General features: G+C 37.6%; 1 protein-coding gene across 2 annotated transcripts in view; it reads left to right on the top strand.

Annotated features, from left to right (window-relative positions):
• Positions 1-15,000, top strand: part of LOC135214992 (uncharacterized) — a 294,976-nt gene that overhangs the window by 140,979 nt on the left and 138,997 nt on the right. The window contains exons 2-3 of one of the 2 annotated variants that reach the window (XM_064249517.1): positions 7,000-7,215; positions 9,726-9,806. In XM_064249517.1, coding sequence (XP_064105587.1) covers positions 7,029-7,215; positions 9,726-9,806 — 268 coding nt within the window. In that variant the 5' untranslated portion in view covers positions 7,000-7,028. Of the gene's footprint in view, positions 1-6,999; positions 7,216-9,722; positions 9,807-15,000 lie in introns of both variants that reach the window. The other variant, XM_064249516.1, reaches the window with a different exon arrangement.

Here is a 15,000-nt window from a genome sequence, read left to right as displayed (position 1 = left end):
GACAGATGGGTATCGGGACCAAAATATTGGGTGGGAAAATAACGACTGAAATTTCATATGATTTTATAGACATTACGTAGATGGAAGGCAGAACTGGAAGTGATTCATCCACTATTAATATGGAGAGAGAGAGAGAGAGAGAGAGAGAGAGAGAGAGAGAGAGAGGACCATCCAACGTTTTACATGATGGAAGGCAGAAATAAAAATGATTAAGCCACCATTAATGTGTTCACAGAGAGAGAGAGAGAGAGAGAGAGAGAGAGAGAGAGAGAGAGAGAGAGAGAGAGAGAGACCATCAACGTTTTACATGGTGGAAGCAGAAATCAAAAATATGGATTAAGCCACCATTAACGTGGTCACAATGTAGAGAGAGAGTAGAAGAGAGAGAGAGAGAGAGAGAGAATCCACATTTTACACGAGAAACAAGGCTTTTTAAAACCCAAATTAATCAAATTCGCTTGCACCGTTCAGACCCCGACAAGGTATTTGCATTGCTTGATTGATAAGATATGATATAAATGCGTCTGGACCTTCTTACCAGTATAAATGTCCCTGATCAGATCGAACGAAGACTTCAAGTTGCTTGTCGTGATTAACTGTGACATCAGTCTCACCTGGACTGACTGGCTGAAGGTCAAATAATTAATCTGCGTCAACAAAGCAATTTCATACCTTTTTTGGCTTGATACATTTGATGTCATATTGTTTGTGCTGATCATGAAGTGCCGCTTATCAAGTGTATTTAGGAAGCACTGACTATAAGTCACAGGTCTTACTTAAATCCAGAGGGCTATTTGAAGAGATCGTATACCGTAATTTAATCTCATTTTTTATCATTTATTAATTTGAAGACATGTTTTTTTCCTTTTCTCATCTCTCTGTTTCCTATTACCTTATGTAGTATTATAATACGTGTGGTATACATGTTCGCCTACCGATTCGGTAGCCCCGAGTTCGATTCCCCGCTCTGCCAATGTGGAATCAGAGGATTTCGTTTCTGGTGATTAGAAACTCATTTCTCGATATAGTGTGGTTCGGATACCACAATAAGCTGTAGGTCCCGTTGCTAGGTAAACTATTGGTTCCCAGCCACGTAAGAATATCTCATCGTTCGGGCCAGCCGTAGGAGAGTTGTTAATCAGCTCAGTGGTCTGGTTAGTAATATATAATACTAATAGTAATGGTAACGGTATTAATAGTAATACATTTAGTCATAGTTGTGACTGTATTTGATTATATGTATAGAATTATACACAGGTCGTTTAATGTGTAGGTGTACGTATTACCTAGGAAGCAATTTCACTCGCAAAACAAGGTGTACTTGACTTTGAAACAACGCTCGAACACATAGAAGATTTACATATTTTTCTCGCAACAACAAGCAGTTAAATATATGAATTATTATTATTATTTTGTGTGTTTGGGGACGGGGGGGGGGGGGTGGAATGGCAAGGACGCGCGCCTCTTTCCTCAGGTCATAACGAAGGAGCCTTATTAAGAAAGGTGATTATGGGAACGCCTCGGAAAAAAAAAGCATTTGTAAATTGCTTAAGGATACGGGATTAGGCTGTGTTTACCTTTATGCTTTTCTGGTTTCATTTCTGCGCGTTGTTTCTCTCTCTCTCTCTCTCTCTCTCTCTCTCTCTCTCTCAGTAGCTGTCATGAACGACCACACCATTTCGACAAATATTGCATCATATCTTAATTATCTTAATTCATTCATGAGGTAATAGCATAGCTCTCTCTCTCTCTCTCTCTCTCTCTCTCTCTCTCTCTCTCTCTCTCTCACACACACACACACACACACACACACACACACTTATCATTCAAGGAAAGTTCCACTCGAAGTTTTTACAATTAAGACTCGCCGATGTTTACAAAAGCCCTCTAAAAGTTACATTTAAATTCTCGAAACTGCTTCAGATGGCAGGTAAACTCTTTAGGGGTAATTTATTACTTATATAGGCCATTAATTCCTCAGAGTAATAAATCAAGTTGACTTTGATTTATCGCCTTAATGGATATGACGTCATGTTTCATGCTTGACTGATAACATTAGTGCGCGCTGTTATTTTGTATGGTTATTTGTTGATTTGTATATGTATCATGTATATGCTTGGTCACAGGCACATGAACACTTACATGCATTTATTATGTATATAGATAGAAAAATAGATAGATAGATACGTAGATAGATATGGGACGTGTTCATGATGACTTGAAAATCTAATGAAGCTGCGAAACATAGCATTCGAGAAATCTTCCTGCCTTTTGTGAACGCGCCGTACTACGTAATTCGATTTGCCAGTGCACTTACTTAGTTAATCTTGTACTGAAAGTGTTACTTGGTTATTTCGAAATTGTAGCTGTAACAATGGAGTTACGAGCGTATGACATTTGTTGTTGTTGTAGTTGTGACAGTAACACAACACTGTACCTAGTAAATTAGTAATGACATGTTTTTATTTTAATTTCCTTTTTATTATATTTTTTTATTTTTGTTTTGTTTTGTACGACATCACGCGTTAATAAGTGATTCTTTACTGAAGTTGCCTATTTCACTCCTGAATGATTTATTTCCAGTCTTTATATATATATATATATATATATATATATATATATATATATATATATATATATATATATACAATATAAAAAAAATATATATATATACATATATATATATATATATATATATATAGATATATAATATAATATCGAGCTATATAATATATATATCCGTGTTGTGTGTGCTATTAAACAGTACTTGTATTTATTCTTGATTATAAAGTTTTCTTCGAAATACCAATAATTCTCGCATTTCTAATAAGAATTAAGGATAGATAAAGTTCGACCGATGTTGAAAAAGTTTAAATCTCTCTCTCTCTCTCTCTCTCTCAGAATCGTCGGTCGTAAATTTTATATAACAAGGGGAGGGGGGGGGGGGTATTCTTTCATCCATGGATATCGTGGATGCCATAGTCTGCGGTTCAGAGGTTTACCGAGATCTTGAAATATAAAGTCTTTTCGTGCGTAACTATGACGTCATTTCTATTTCTGCGTTGTATTATTTGGTTTCATTACATTTACTTGTTTTTTTTAGCGCTCTCTTTTTGTTTCATTTTATCATCGTCAACATCATGTCCTTTCTCTGACTATTTCACTTCCACCACCAACAAATCTCCCACTCCACGTTCCGTCCTTAATAGCTCTTTCCCAAGCTACGGTGAAGTTGCTGCTCGTCTCTCATCTCGTGCTGCCACCGTAGTTTTCGTTCCGGACATCCCCCCCCATACACGCTAGGCCCCCCCCCCATAAAAAGCTAAATGAGTTATTTCCCTAGGGTGTAGCCGCACGGAACTTGTAAATCAGCACTTGACGTCTGTCCACAACACTCTCTCGTGTGTTTTTTGCACCTAGTTTTTTTTCCCTTTTTTAGTTTCCGGATCCCCCCCCCCCCCTACCATAAAAAAGCTAATATTTTCCCTAGGGTGTTAGCCGACGAACTTGTAAATTGACACTTACGTCTGTCCTCTTGTGTGTCTGTCTATGTATGTATGTATGCAATTATGTATATATGTATATACGTATATCTATTCCAGGTCATACGCAAAGCCTTTAATATGTGGCCTGAACATCATCGAGAAAGATTAGGAGATGCGGAAGAATGTTTATTATTTTTTTTCACCGAATGCAACTTAGTTATCTTGCTTCCTTCGCGTTTTAGAGAGAGAGAGAGAGAGAGAGAGAGAGAGAGAGAGAGAGAGAGAGAGAGAGAGAGAGAGAGGGAAATCCTTGCATGTAAACAACTGGAAACTGTTTATTGCGATGCAGAATGGCGTCTAATTCCCCAGATTGTGGCTGCATAAATAACTCCTCCGTGATGTTTATCGAGTGTGGGATTCATTACTTCGTCTCAGGCGCAATTGATGCTTCCAGGAACTTTTCCTCCATTTCTCTGATTGTAGTCCTGAGGGTCGGATCGCTCGGTGAGGCTGTGAGGTGATGGTTAGGAAGTTGGAGAAAGAATTTAGTAAATTGAATGCAGTCATTTTAGAGTCGCATAATTGAATAATTGATTTGTTCTGCATTAATGCAACAAGGAAGTGTCAGATTAGAAGTTTTCGTTTAAAACAATCCTTTTTCCTTTGATTTATACAACTTAGGAGTTTTTTAATATTTTATTTTCGTTTAATTGGTACAGCTTAGAAGTTTTTGTTAAATTAAATTTAAAAAAAACTACCACTGATGTATTTTCGTCATTGTGTATCCTTCATTCATTTGGTTTTTCAAATTGCTTTTATTTTTTGCTATATTCTTTCCGGATTTAAAATGGGAAGTGTATGTGCTACCGATATGTTGCTTTGCTTCCTACAACATTATACGCAGTACAGAAAACGCGATTGCATCGAAGACACTTCGGGCTACAACCAAACTGTAGAATAGTTTGCTTAGTGCAGTTGTGGAATCTTCTGATCTCAAGATATTTGAGCGATGGGCGAATTCATCCCTGCTCTCTACTGTCTCCTGAATATCTAAGGTGTGAAGCTTTAATTTTTTCTATAAATTTTTCCTACAACTTGTCTCTGCTGACTGATGTCCCTTTGGAGTCTTCTCTGGTTTATAGTCTGTAGACTCCGTTCATAATGAGTTTCAGCGGAAGATTCAAAGAGAGAAAGGAAAAAAATAAAACGTAAACTCACAGTTACTTCATCTTCTGTCCACGTTTTTCACAAAAGCGACTTTCCAGCAAGTGTGTCGTCGAAAGTAAATGGAAGTTCTGAGACTTTGCAATCTACCTCCCGAAAGTTTGTGGTCTTCCACACAATCCATATCGAGTGATGTCATAATATCCCTTTTCATAAGAAGGAAACGTTAGAGTGTGATAAGGCTCACTAAATTTTCATCATTTTACATCCCAGTGGGTTTGATGAAATGTCTCCCGCTGAAAACAGTATAACCTGCATTTAAGGGAAATTATCTAATATAAACGAATACAACAATATTGAACCTGATTTATAACATGGCTTTTTTGGTAAGCAAATTTTAAAAGAATTACGTACGCGTATATTATATCAAGTTGGTTGCTGTGCTTAAGAATTATGGGTAATTTTGTATTGATCAAACCGACAGTAATCCTCTTTGATATAATCCTCTTATTTTTTCCTACCTCGTCCGTATTGTGAAAGCAACTTTCATTATGGAATATGCTCCTTTTATCTCGTTCGGTGTTACGCTAGAATGTTATTTTAACACGGTGAAAGATAACATATACAGTAGTATACTCTGGCCTTCCCCCTGATAAATCGTACGGTCGTCACTGCACGGATTGTATCTCCATATCCAGTCAAAGGGAAAATTAAATTAGCCTTCGGCCATGTTACTGCTCTCTCTCTCTCTTCTCTCTCTCTCTCTCTCTCTCTCTCTCTCTCTCTCTCTCTCTCTCTCCCCACGTATCCACGCATTATATTCTACAGCCTAACTGAAATGGCCCGCCGGGCATTGGAACCTATATATTTTCTGTCCCCGTCTAAATGCACCGGATTCCAACTTGCCATTGCTCGGTCGAATGCAGCGCGCGAGCGCGCTCGTGTTCCCGTTCTCACTTGCGAGTTGATGTTTGTCTGTGGGTTTAAGTCAGTTGAGTTAGTCGCCATAATCATTTGAAGAGAAATATATATATATATATATATATATAGTATATATAATATATATATATATATATATATATATATACTATATATATATATATATATATATATATACATGTGTGTGTGTGTATTCTTTTTTCAGGCTTTGTAATCGTACCTCTGTAATCTACTCTGTAATAATTGTGTATTTTGAAGACTAAAATGTTTATAGACAGGTTGGCTAGAACTGATTTCATTAATTATTATTATTATTATTTTGTCCACTCTGTTCCTCAGCCATATCGTCCTCCGGTATGGGCTCTCTATGGTTGCCTGTAATTAAAAGTTTAATGGGGCTTTTACTTACAAGGTCCCGCGACGCTATCGGGGACCTCCTGCTCTCTCTCTCTCTCTCTCTCTCTCTCTCTCTCTCTCTCTCTCTCTCTCTCTCTCTACACGAAGACCCTAACCATTCTATAGTATAGTAGCTAGAGTTTAAAGGGAAAAAAGTTTGAGTTAATTCAGTTTGGACTATCAAAAGACTGACGTGTAGCATAATGGGACCAATTCAAAAGTATTTCAAAAATTTGGATAGCAATTTACCCTTATATTCAACTTTTGTAAGTAGGCAATAGACCTACCGCTAACTTGGACGCAAATTGATGTTAAGAAAGTTTATCGCTTTGGCGTCGAGTGTAATGTAAATAACCCCATTTTCCTTAAAAGGTAGGGCAAGGTTTCTGAAAGTGACACATTATGTCGGATAACAACTGTGCCACCTTGCTCTCTCTGCAATGTGGTTTCTCTTGATTATGTTTTATATAGACAGAGTTTCCATCTGTGGTTCATTCATTTCTCAGAATTTATATTTGAGGAAGGTACATCGTTTTATGAATTGTATTCATTATTATTGGAATCTTTTTGCTATAGATCAAGAAAAGAAAGGCTCAAGAACTGGTTCCAAATAAAATAACCTTTTCGGGGTTTTTTTCCAAAGAAATTTGTTGTTTTATTTTATTTATCTATTTATTTGTTTGTTTGTTTTATTTTATTTTATTATTTTAATTTTTATTTATTTATTTTTTGCTTAGATCTTTACCATTACTGTCCGCAAATTTAAGAAAAAAAAATTGAGTATATTCACCGCCATCTTGAATTGAGTAAATTCAAGATGGCGATGGTATATTAGATTGTTTCCAAGTATACATGTCTCCCTCTCCTTACTAAAAAAATAGGTGAAAATTTAAGTAAATTATCCAAATACAAGAAAAATTGCTGTAGGTGAAAATTTAAGTTAAATTTATTTGTCCATTTTTACAAATTGCTGTAGTGTGTCCTCACCATCCATGTCTCCTTCTTCTCCTCGCAGCCCATGCCTGCTAGAGCCCAGGCGTCATCATGGGTTTGTTCCGGCGTTCCTCGAGCAGCGAAGCTCCTCCGACGCTCCTGAGGCTCTCGCCTCTCAGGCAGAGCATCGGTCCTGGAAGCGGCAGCGGTGCCAACATCACTACCACCACCACCACCACCAACAGCAGCAGTACGTCCAGTCTCCACCACCATCACCTCTACCACAGGACGCACTCGGGTGAGGAGCGATTTCAAGGCTGTTACAGATACTAAGGCTTGCTCTGCTCTCTCTCTCTCTCTCTCTCTCTCTCTCTCTCTCTCTCTCTCTCTTAAATTAGGGACTAATTCTGTTCATATTGGCTCTCTCTCTCTCTCTCTCTCCGGCTCATCTCTATCTCTCTCCTCTCTCTCCTCTCATCTCTTTTAGATTAGGCATTAATTCTGTTCGTATTGGTCTCTCTCTCGGCTCTCTCGGTCTCTCTCCTCTCTCTCTCTTCTAAGGTAAAGTAAGGTCTCTCTCTCTCTCTCTCTCCTAAGTAAAGTAAGGTCTCTCTCTCTCTCTCTCTCGTCTCTCCTCTCTCTCATCCTCTCTCTCTCTAATCTCTCTCAAGTTAGGCACTAATGCTGTTCATTTCGGCTCTCTCTCTCTCTCTCTCTCTCCATTAATCCTGTTATGTCGGCTCTCTCATTTCGTCTTTACATCGACTTCCCGTAAATTCAGGACCCGTAAATTTTGGAAGGAATATGAGTATAATAGACTTTAAAAAATGTGCTTCAATACTCAAGGCGATGTCTCACTGGTTATATGAATGAAAGGAGGGCTTCATAACTTCTCCCCATCATGAAGAAGCTGAAAATGAGTATTTGGTGTAAAAAAAGTATATATAGAACCTGCATAGTAAGTTTATGTCGCAAATAACATTTTAATATACTTTATAATCTATGCAAGGAACTGAGATTTAGTAATATACTTTATAATCCATGCAAGGAACTCAGATTATATATGCAGAAACAGATCAAAAAGTACACGAATAAAAATGAGAAGAAATAATACTGTAATCGGGTCTCCGTCAACTGTGCCACGAAAAATGTCTCTTTCAGTAATAGTAAAATATTTAGGAACCCGATATTTACTTCTCTCTCCTTAGTAACAGAATTGCCGTCGCGTCGAAGATCCCCTGTCGTCGAGTGAAACACCATAAAACTTCGTGCAGTTGGATCCTAACCTGAGGGTGTGACATTGCCAGAGTCTTCTCTAGCACCGTTTTTTTTTTTTTTTTTTTTTTTTTTTTTTTTTTTTTTTTTTTTTTTTTTTTTTTTTTTTTTTTTTTTTTTTTTTGTGCTCACTAGATGCTCACAGAGGACACAGGACAGTCGGCTCTCACGACGTCAGTTTTCAGAGAATTGTTTCATGAACTTTTTTTTTTTTTTTTTTTTTTTTTTTTTTATTCTTCCTTTCCAAATTTGCAGCAACATCAAAAGCTGTTTTCAATAAATGCCACGTCGATTAAAGTGCACGAGTGCTGCAAGAACACGCTGTTCTTTCTAGCGAACATTTGAACCTGCCTTTCGTACATATTTTTCGGTGCAGAACACCAGGCTGGCTTAAATCAGCATTGCCCTTCCTATGATGTCGGGTTTATCTTGATTTATAACCCGCCGTGGAATCTAGCTATTCATTTTTAGAGCAATTCGTTTTAGCGTAAGTCATGAATTGAAAGGGAAAATAACCTTTTATTCTAGGTATATATTATTTTAAGGGTTATCGGATCAATCTGAAGGATGGTTCCACCACGGTGGGGTGAGGGATCACTCTACAGAGGTCCTCGTGTTTTGAATATACGGTTTTATATTTAGATTTATCAGACATTTATAATGCTTTGGTTTTACTCTGTTCTCCTCTGTACCTCTTTACCGGACTGACCACCAGGTTCGTCATTTATTACTGAGTCCAACAGAGGCGCCTAAACGGTTCCTTCCTAGCCCGAAATCGAGCCCGTGGCCTATTATGGTTGTGAGATAAACTACTGTTCCGTGAGAGAGATTACGAAGGAGTTACAAGGATTAGGCTGTCTCAAAGACATATTAGTCCTAAGAGGAGACATCGTGTGCTCACTTATCTCTGGAGCAGGTTTTACTGTTCATTCACAGTGTCCTTCTAATGATTTTGTCTAGCTTTATTTCAAACGCTTCCACACTGTTGCTGTTTACAACTTCTGGCGGCAGTTTATTCCACGTGTCACATACCTTGTATGTAAAGAAGTTCCCACAGTGGGATGTGTTGTATCTTTTCAGTTCTAGTTTCCATCCATTATTTCTGTCTATTTTTTTTTAAGAGAAAGAATCTTCCACTCTGTTGCTTTGTCAACTTCTGATCGGCAGTTTATTCCACTGTCACGATCATGTATTTTAAGAATTTCCTACCTGGGATGTGTTTGTATCTCTTCAGTTCTAGTTTCCATTCATTATTTCTTGTCTAGTTTTTTAAGAGAAAAACTCTTCCACACTGTTGCTGTTTACAACTTCTGGTGGCAGTTTATTCCACGTGTTACATATCCTGTATGTAAAGAAGTTCCCACAATGAGATGAGTTGTATCTCTTCAGTTCTAGCTTCCATCCATTATAGAGAGAGAAAATAATGAAAGATACTGATGCTTATACCTTGCGATATTGAGAACCATTTACCCCTTCTATGTGATAACGATCTCAAAATAACCCATATCCTTCGTTTCGTGTCCATTCCAGCAGCGATCGTCAGCGAGAGTCCAGTTCTGCGTCGCCTTCACCAGCGTCGAGCCTCCTCTGTCGACACGCCCACCCGAGAAAAAGGTAAGGCTATAGATAATAAGAGCTTCTCCGGCGGGGAAAATAACCGCGAATAAAAAGGGACAGGAAAAATACTCGAGTGACATGGAGAAGTTTGTTCATTTTAAAGTAACATGTAAATAAAACTAAATCAAGTATAGAGGAGGAAGATAAAAAAAACTACATCGGTTTGGCAAGCCGAATTAAAAAAAAACTCATCCTCTCGCTCTCTCTTCTCTCTCTTTCAAAGCTCTCTCTCTCTCTCTCTCATAACAAAATGAAATAAAGAAGGACGGATTCTCTCTCTCTCTCTCTCTCTCTCTCTCTCTCTCTCTCTCTCTCAAAGTTGCAGGTCCATTTAGCACTTAAAACTCAAACTTATCTCGTCCAACTTTGAGCATTTTAGATCAGGACGGCGGCATTTCGTCTCCAGGGAATAAGTCTTAAGGAGTTGTGTCTCTAGGGAACAGGATTTTTCTTTGTGATTTTATAAGGAAGTTGTTCATAAAGTAGTTTGACACTTACTGGCTTTAATCGTGTCATTTCTGTAGAAATCAATTTTTTTTTCAGTTATTTTGTTCATGTTTTCATCGGAAGTGGTTGTAATGTTACTATTGTAAACGTTTAAACGTTTATTGATATATGTGTGTATGATAGAGTGTATTTTTTTAAGAGGTGACACGGCTTAAGTATGTGTGTATTTTTTTAAGAGGTGACATGGCGTAACTTTGTGTGTGTGTTTTTTTATAGAGTGACATGGCGTAAGCTTGTGTGTATTTTTTTTCAAGAGGTGACATGGCGTAAGTTTTTTTTTTTTTTTTAGAGAGAGAGAGAGAGAGAGAGAGAGAGAGAGAGAGAGAGAGAGAGAGAGGTGACATGGCCTGATACCGAAAGCTTTGATGTCATGTATCTGACTTCGTTCCTTCGAGATCCGATGGCTCAGAAAAGGCATTTAGAGGTTCACTAAGCACAAGAACTGTGAGGCATTTCAGTACGACGATAAATAGCCTCCTCCCCTTTGTATGGGACGTTATTTGGATGTTTCTACTGTTCAGCATTTTCTACATGTTTTGAAACGCGTTCAGCAGTAGAGTTTCTCGATGTGGACGGTTTACTGTTGAAAATGTGTTAGAATTTTATCATGTAAAATGGTTAATAAATTTTGATGCTAAGCTTCATTGATGTCAGGAATTACGTTGAAAACAGGGGAATTGACCATTTTGATTTGATAATACGAAACATTTAGTGAGGAAGTACCGTTTGGTAATTTATTATTTAATGAGGTAATGAAAGTTATTGAAATTGGAAAAAATGCTTAGTACATAGGAAAGTTAATTAAGAAATAAACAACAGTGAGAAACGTTTTTGAAATTAAGAAAAATGAATAAATCCGTTTTAATAACGAGGAAAATCGAAGCTGCAAAGTTTAAGATTACAAACAGGAACCTCCTCCTCCTCCTCCTCCTCCTCCTCCTCCTCCTCCTCGAAGCTGCAAAGTTTAAGATTACAAACAGGAACTCCTCCTCCTCCTCCTCCTCCTCCTCGAAAAGCAGCAAAAGTTTAAGATTACAAACAGGGGGGGGGAACTCCTCCTCCTCCTCCTCCTCCTCCTCCTCCTCCACCACCACGAAGCTGCAAAGTTTAAGATTACAAACAGGAACTCCTCCTCCTCCTCCTCCTCTTCGAAGCTGCAAAGTGTATGATTACAAACAGGAACCACCTCCTCCTCCTGTCCTCCTCTTCACTTCTCCTCCTCCTTCTCCTCTTCCCCCTCTTCTTCTTCTTCTTCTTCTTCTTCTTCTTTTTCTTTTTTCTACGCGATATAAAGTCGCTCTAAATTTGATTTTCGGATTGTTTGCATAGTTCTGGTGGGGTAGAGTGGCTGGCCCGAGTGAGATCCTCCCTGTCGAATTTATACGCCCATTTCGCCAGGAATTTCAATTAAGGCCCACCTCCGGGGCGCCTTAGGCATACGCAAACATAGATAGATATAGGGGGGATTTTTTTTTTTTTCCTTTTTGCTACTTTTTTCATCAGTAGGTCCCTTTAAAAATAATATAGGGGTAGGGATGCTCCCATATTTAGAGCAATAATGGGATTTTTTTTTCTTCATGAATGATGGGTAATTAATGCGCTAACATTTTGCTATAGAATAACTTTATTTCTTTCTTTTTTATATATATTATTTATTTATTTGTTAATGTTCTTAATTATGTAGCGATTTAGATAAGAGACTGCAAGGCCACTTTGTGACTTAAAGAAAATAAGGTTCAAAATAAGAAAGAAAACAAAAGAAGTAGCAGCTCTTTAAAGGGTCACAGGGCTATAACGATGGACCGTTGGGGACATTGTAAATATCTGATAATAACCGGTGGAGAAAAGAGCCGTCGACGCGAAAAAGAAATATGCGTATGTCAGGGAGAAAGATTCGACAGTTAGAATCATCTGGTATTTACGGGACAAGTTTGACGTAACCTGAATACCCAAGGTCTCGATTGAAGTGCCAGACTGAATAAAATAAATAAATAAATAAAATAAATAAAAATAGTGGGCTTGAAATGATTGTACAAAAATAGCATGAAAGTTTTTTGGCCTTTAGTCAGTGGTTGGGTTATCGTCTTCAATATCCTTTCTGTAATTCAGAGATAGTTAAAAATAAAAATGAATGAATAACTAGAAATAGTTGACTTGAAATGTTTGTAAAAAAATAGCATGAAAGTTTTTTTGGTCTTTAGTCAATGGTTGGTTTATCATCCCAAATATCTTCTCTCTAGTTCAGAGATGTTATTTAAAAAAAACTAGCAAGCTGTATAGAAGTTGTCGCTCAGACAGAAGAATCCGTCGAAACTTCGAACGAACTCGACTGGATTTATGATCTCCATCTGTGGGAATGCGCCCGAGGACCTGTAGTTCTTTTATGATAAGATCGATTCGGTGTGGAATACACGTAACAGAGGAAGCCCACGAAGTGAATGAAGACGTAGGAAGGGTTGATGATCGTAGACGAGTGGATAATAAAATACTGCGCACTTGAAAAGAAAAGTCCTGTGCGTTGTGTTTGGTTGAAAGTTATTTAATGCAGCGTTCTTTATGGTTGAAAGATACTTAATGCAGCGTTTTTATGGTTGAAAGATACTTAATGCAGCGTTTTTATGGTTGAAAGTTACTTAATGCAGCGTTTTTTAGTTGAAAGTTACTTAATGCAGCGTTCTTTATAGTTGAAAGTTACTTAATGCAGCGTTTTTATGGTTGAAAGTTACTTAATGCAGCGTTTTTATGGTTGAAAGTTACTTAATGCAGCGTTTTTTTATGGTTGAAAGATACTCAATGCAGCGTTCTTTATGGTTTAAAGTTACTTAATGCAGCGTTCTTTGTGGTTGAAAGTCACTTAATGCAGCGTTCTTTGTGGTTGAAAGTCACTTAATGCAGCGTTCTTTTTGGTTGAAAGTTACTTAATGCAGCGTTCTGGGTTGAATGATTGAATGACTTAAATACTATGCGTTCTTTAATGGTTGAAAGTTACTTAATGCAGCGTTCTCTAAAAAATTCCATCAAGTGAACGAACGATATTCAAAGAAAGGACTGATGTCACTGAGAATTGAAAAGGCGCACTGCAGACGCTGCCTAGCGGAAGCCATAGCCTATACTGGAGATTCCAAATGAGAGCCTAACCTTGGTAAAATCATTTAGTTCCTACTCCCACTCAGTCTTGCTAAATTAAGTAAGGATTAAACCATCCTTCGTGTAACTGATTCAGAAACGCGTGTTGTAAAAGTCACGAGACCTAATAGATATGTATCGTAGGGGATTACGTTCATTTTCATACAAATTTCTTTTATATCAGTAGTCGGTCGGTTCCTCATGGTTTTAAATTTATGTGTGTGTGTGTGTGTGTGTGTGTATGTATTTGTATGACCCGGGCTGGACGGGAATGGTCATGACATTGGGATGAGGAAGACTGGATGTGAGGAAGATCTTTTAGCCACCACCGCCACCACCTCTCTCTCTCTCTCTCTCTCTCTCTCTCTCTCTCTCTCTCTCTCTCTCTCTCTCTCTCGTGTCTTCCATGTTTGGTGGGTAGCAAAACTGGTTTTCAGCTGCCCCACCCACGTGTACGTGTGTACATTTTTTGCTCCGAGAGAGCATTCATTGTACAATGGACTTGACCCGCCTTTACAGCTGATTCGATGTTTGGCGGTTGTACTTGTCTTGGAGACTGTATACATAATGTAAGTGGACTTTAAATTTGCCTCATGCCAAGGTGCGCTCTGTGTGCGTTTTTTTTTTTTGCGTGCTTGCGCGCACTTTTCCGAGCTGCCCGCTAGTGATCAGCAGATCGGCCTTTTGTTTCTTGGTAGTTTTCTCTTGTTTCATGCCTATCTTGAAATAAATGTGTATATCAGCAAATAACAAGCTTTTAGGCGTCTCCAGAATCTAGGTTGTTGCATCGCCAGCTTGATGCAAAGCAGTCAGTCAGTCAGTCATGAGCGAATTTGCATGCAAGGAAGAGTGCATTTCAGTGCTGGTGCACTTAAACATTTGCCTCGGTCGAACTTTATTTTGAAGCGAATGGAATGCCATTTGTTTTGAAGTTCAGTTTACCATAATAGGGGCGTCAATAAATTATATATTTCAAAGGGTAAAGAAATGATATATTTCGAGTTCGTTTTGCTCAGGTCATTTCTTCAAAGGTGGTTTTAAGTTTATTCGATTTTCTTAACTCACGCGGTGAAGACTTTCTAGCCAGTCTCAGGGACTATCACAGGATAAATAAGAGCTGTTTTGTCATACAAATTAAGTCTCTTTAATTTGCTTTCAGTAGCTAATAACGTAAATGTGTTTTGACTTATTACTTGAACGCGTGAAGTTTCCTCTTCTTCTTATTTTTTTTTAATGTGGAAACGTCACTTACAGTATTAGCGAAGAAATCCATTATGATGTGAGTGTAAATACGTACTGAAAATATATGCAAAAAGACAGTTTTCGAAAACGTGCTCGATTCTCCTTAGATTGAGAACGATATATATATATATATATATATATATATATATATATAACTATATATATATATATATATATATATATATTTTATATATATATATATATATATATATATATCTATATATATATATATATATATAAATATATATATATATTATATATATATATTCACATATTTACAGTGACGTTGCGGATTTCTTCACCATTTCAATGACTC

This window comes from Macrobrachium nipponense, chromosome 46, assembly GCF_015104395.2.
Source record: "Macrobrachium nipponense isolate FS-2020 chromosome 46, ASM1510439v2, whole genome shotgun sequence".
NCBI classification, from domain to species: domain Eukaryota; kingdom Metazoa; phylum Arthropoda; class Malacostraca; order Decapoda; family Palaemonidae; genus Macrobrachium; species Macrobrachium nipponense.
Note: the sequence above shows the minus strand (reverse complement) of the source record. Positions and strands in the feature narration are given on the sequence as shown.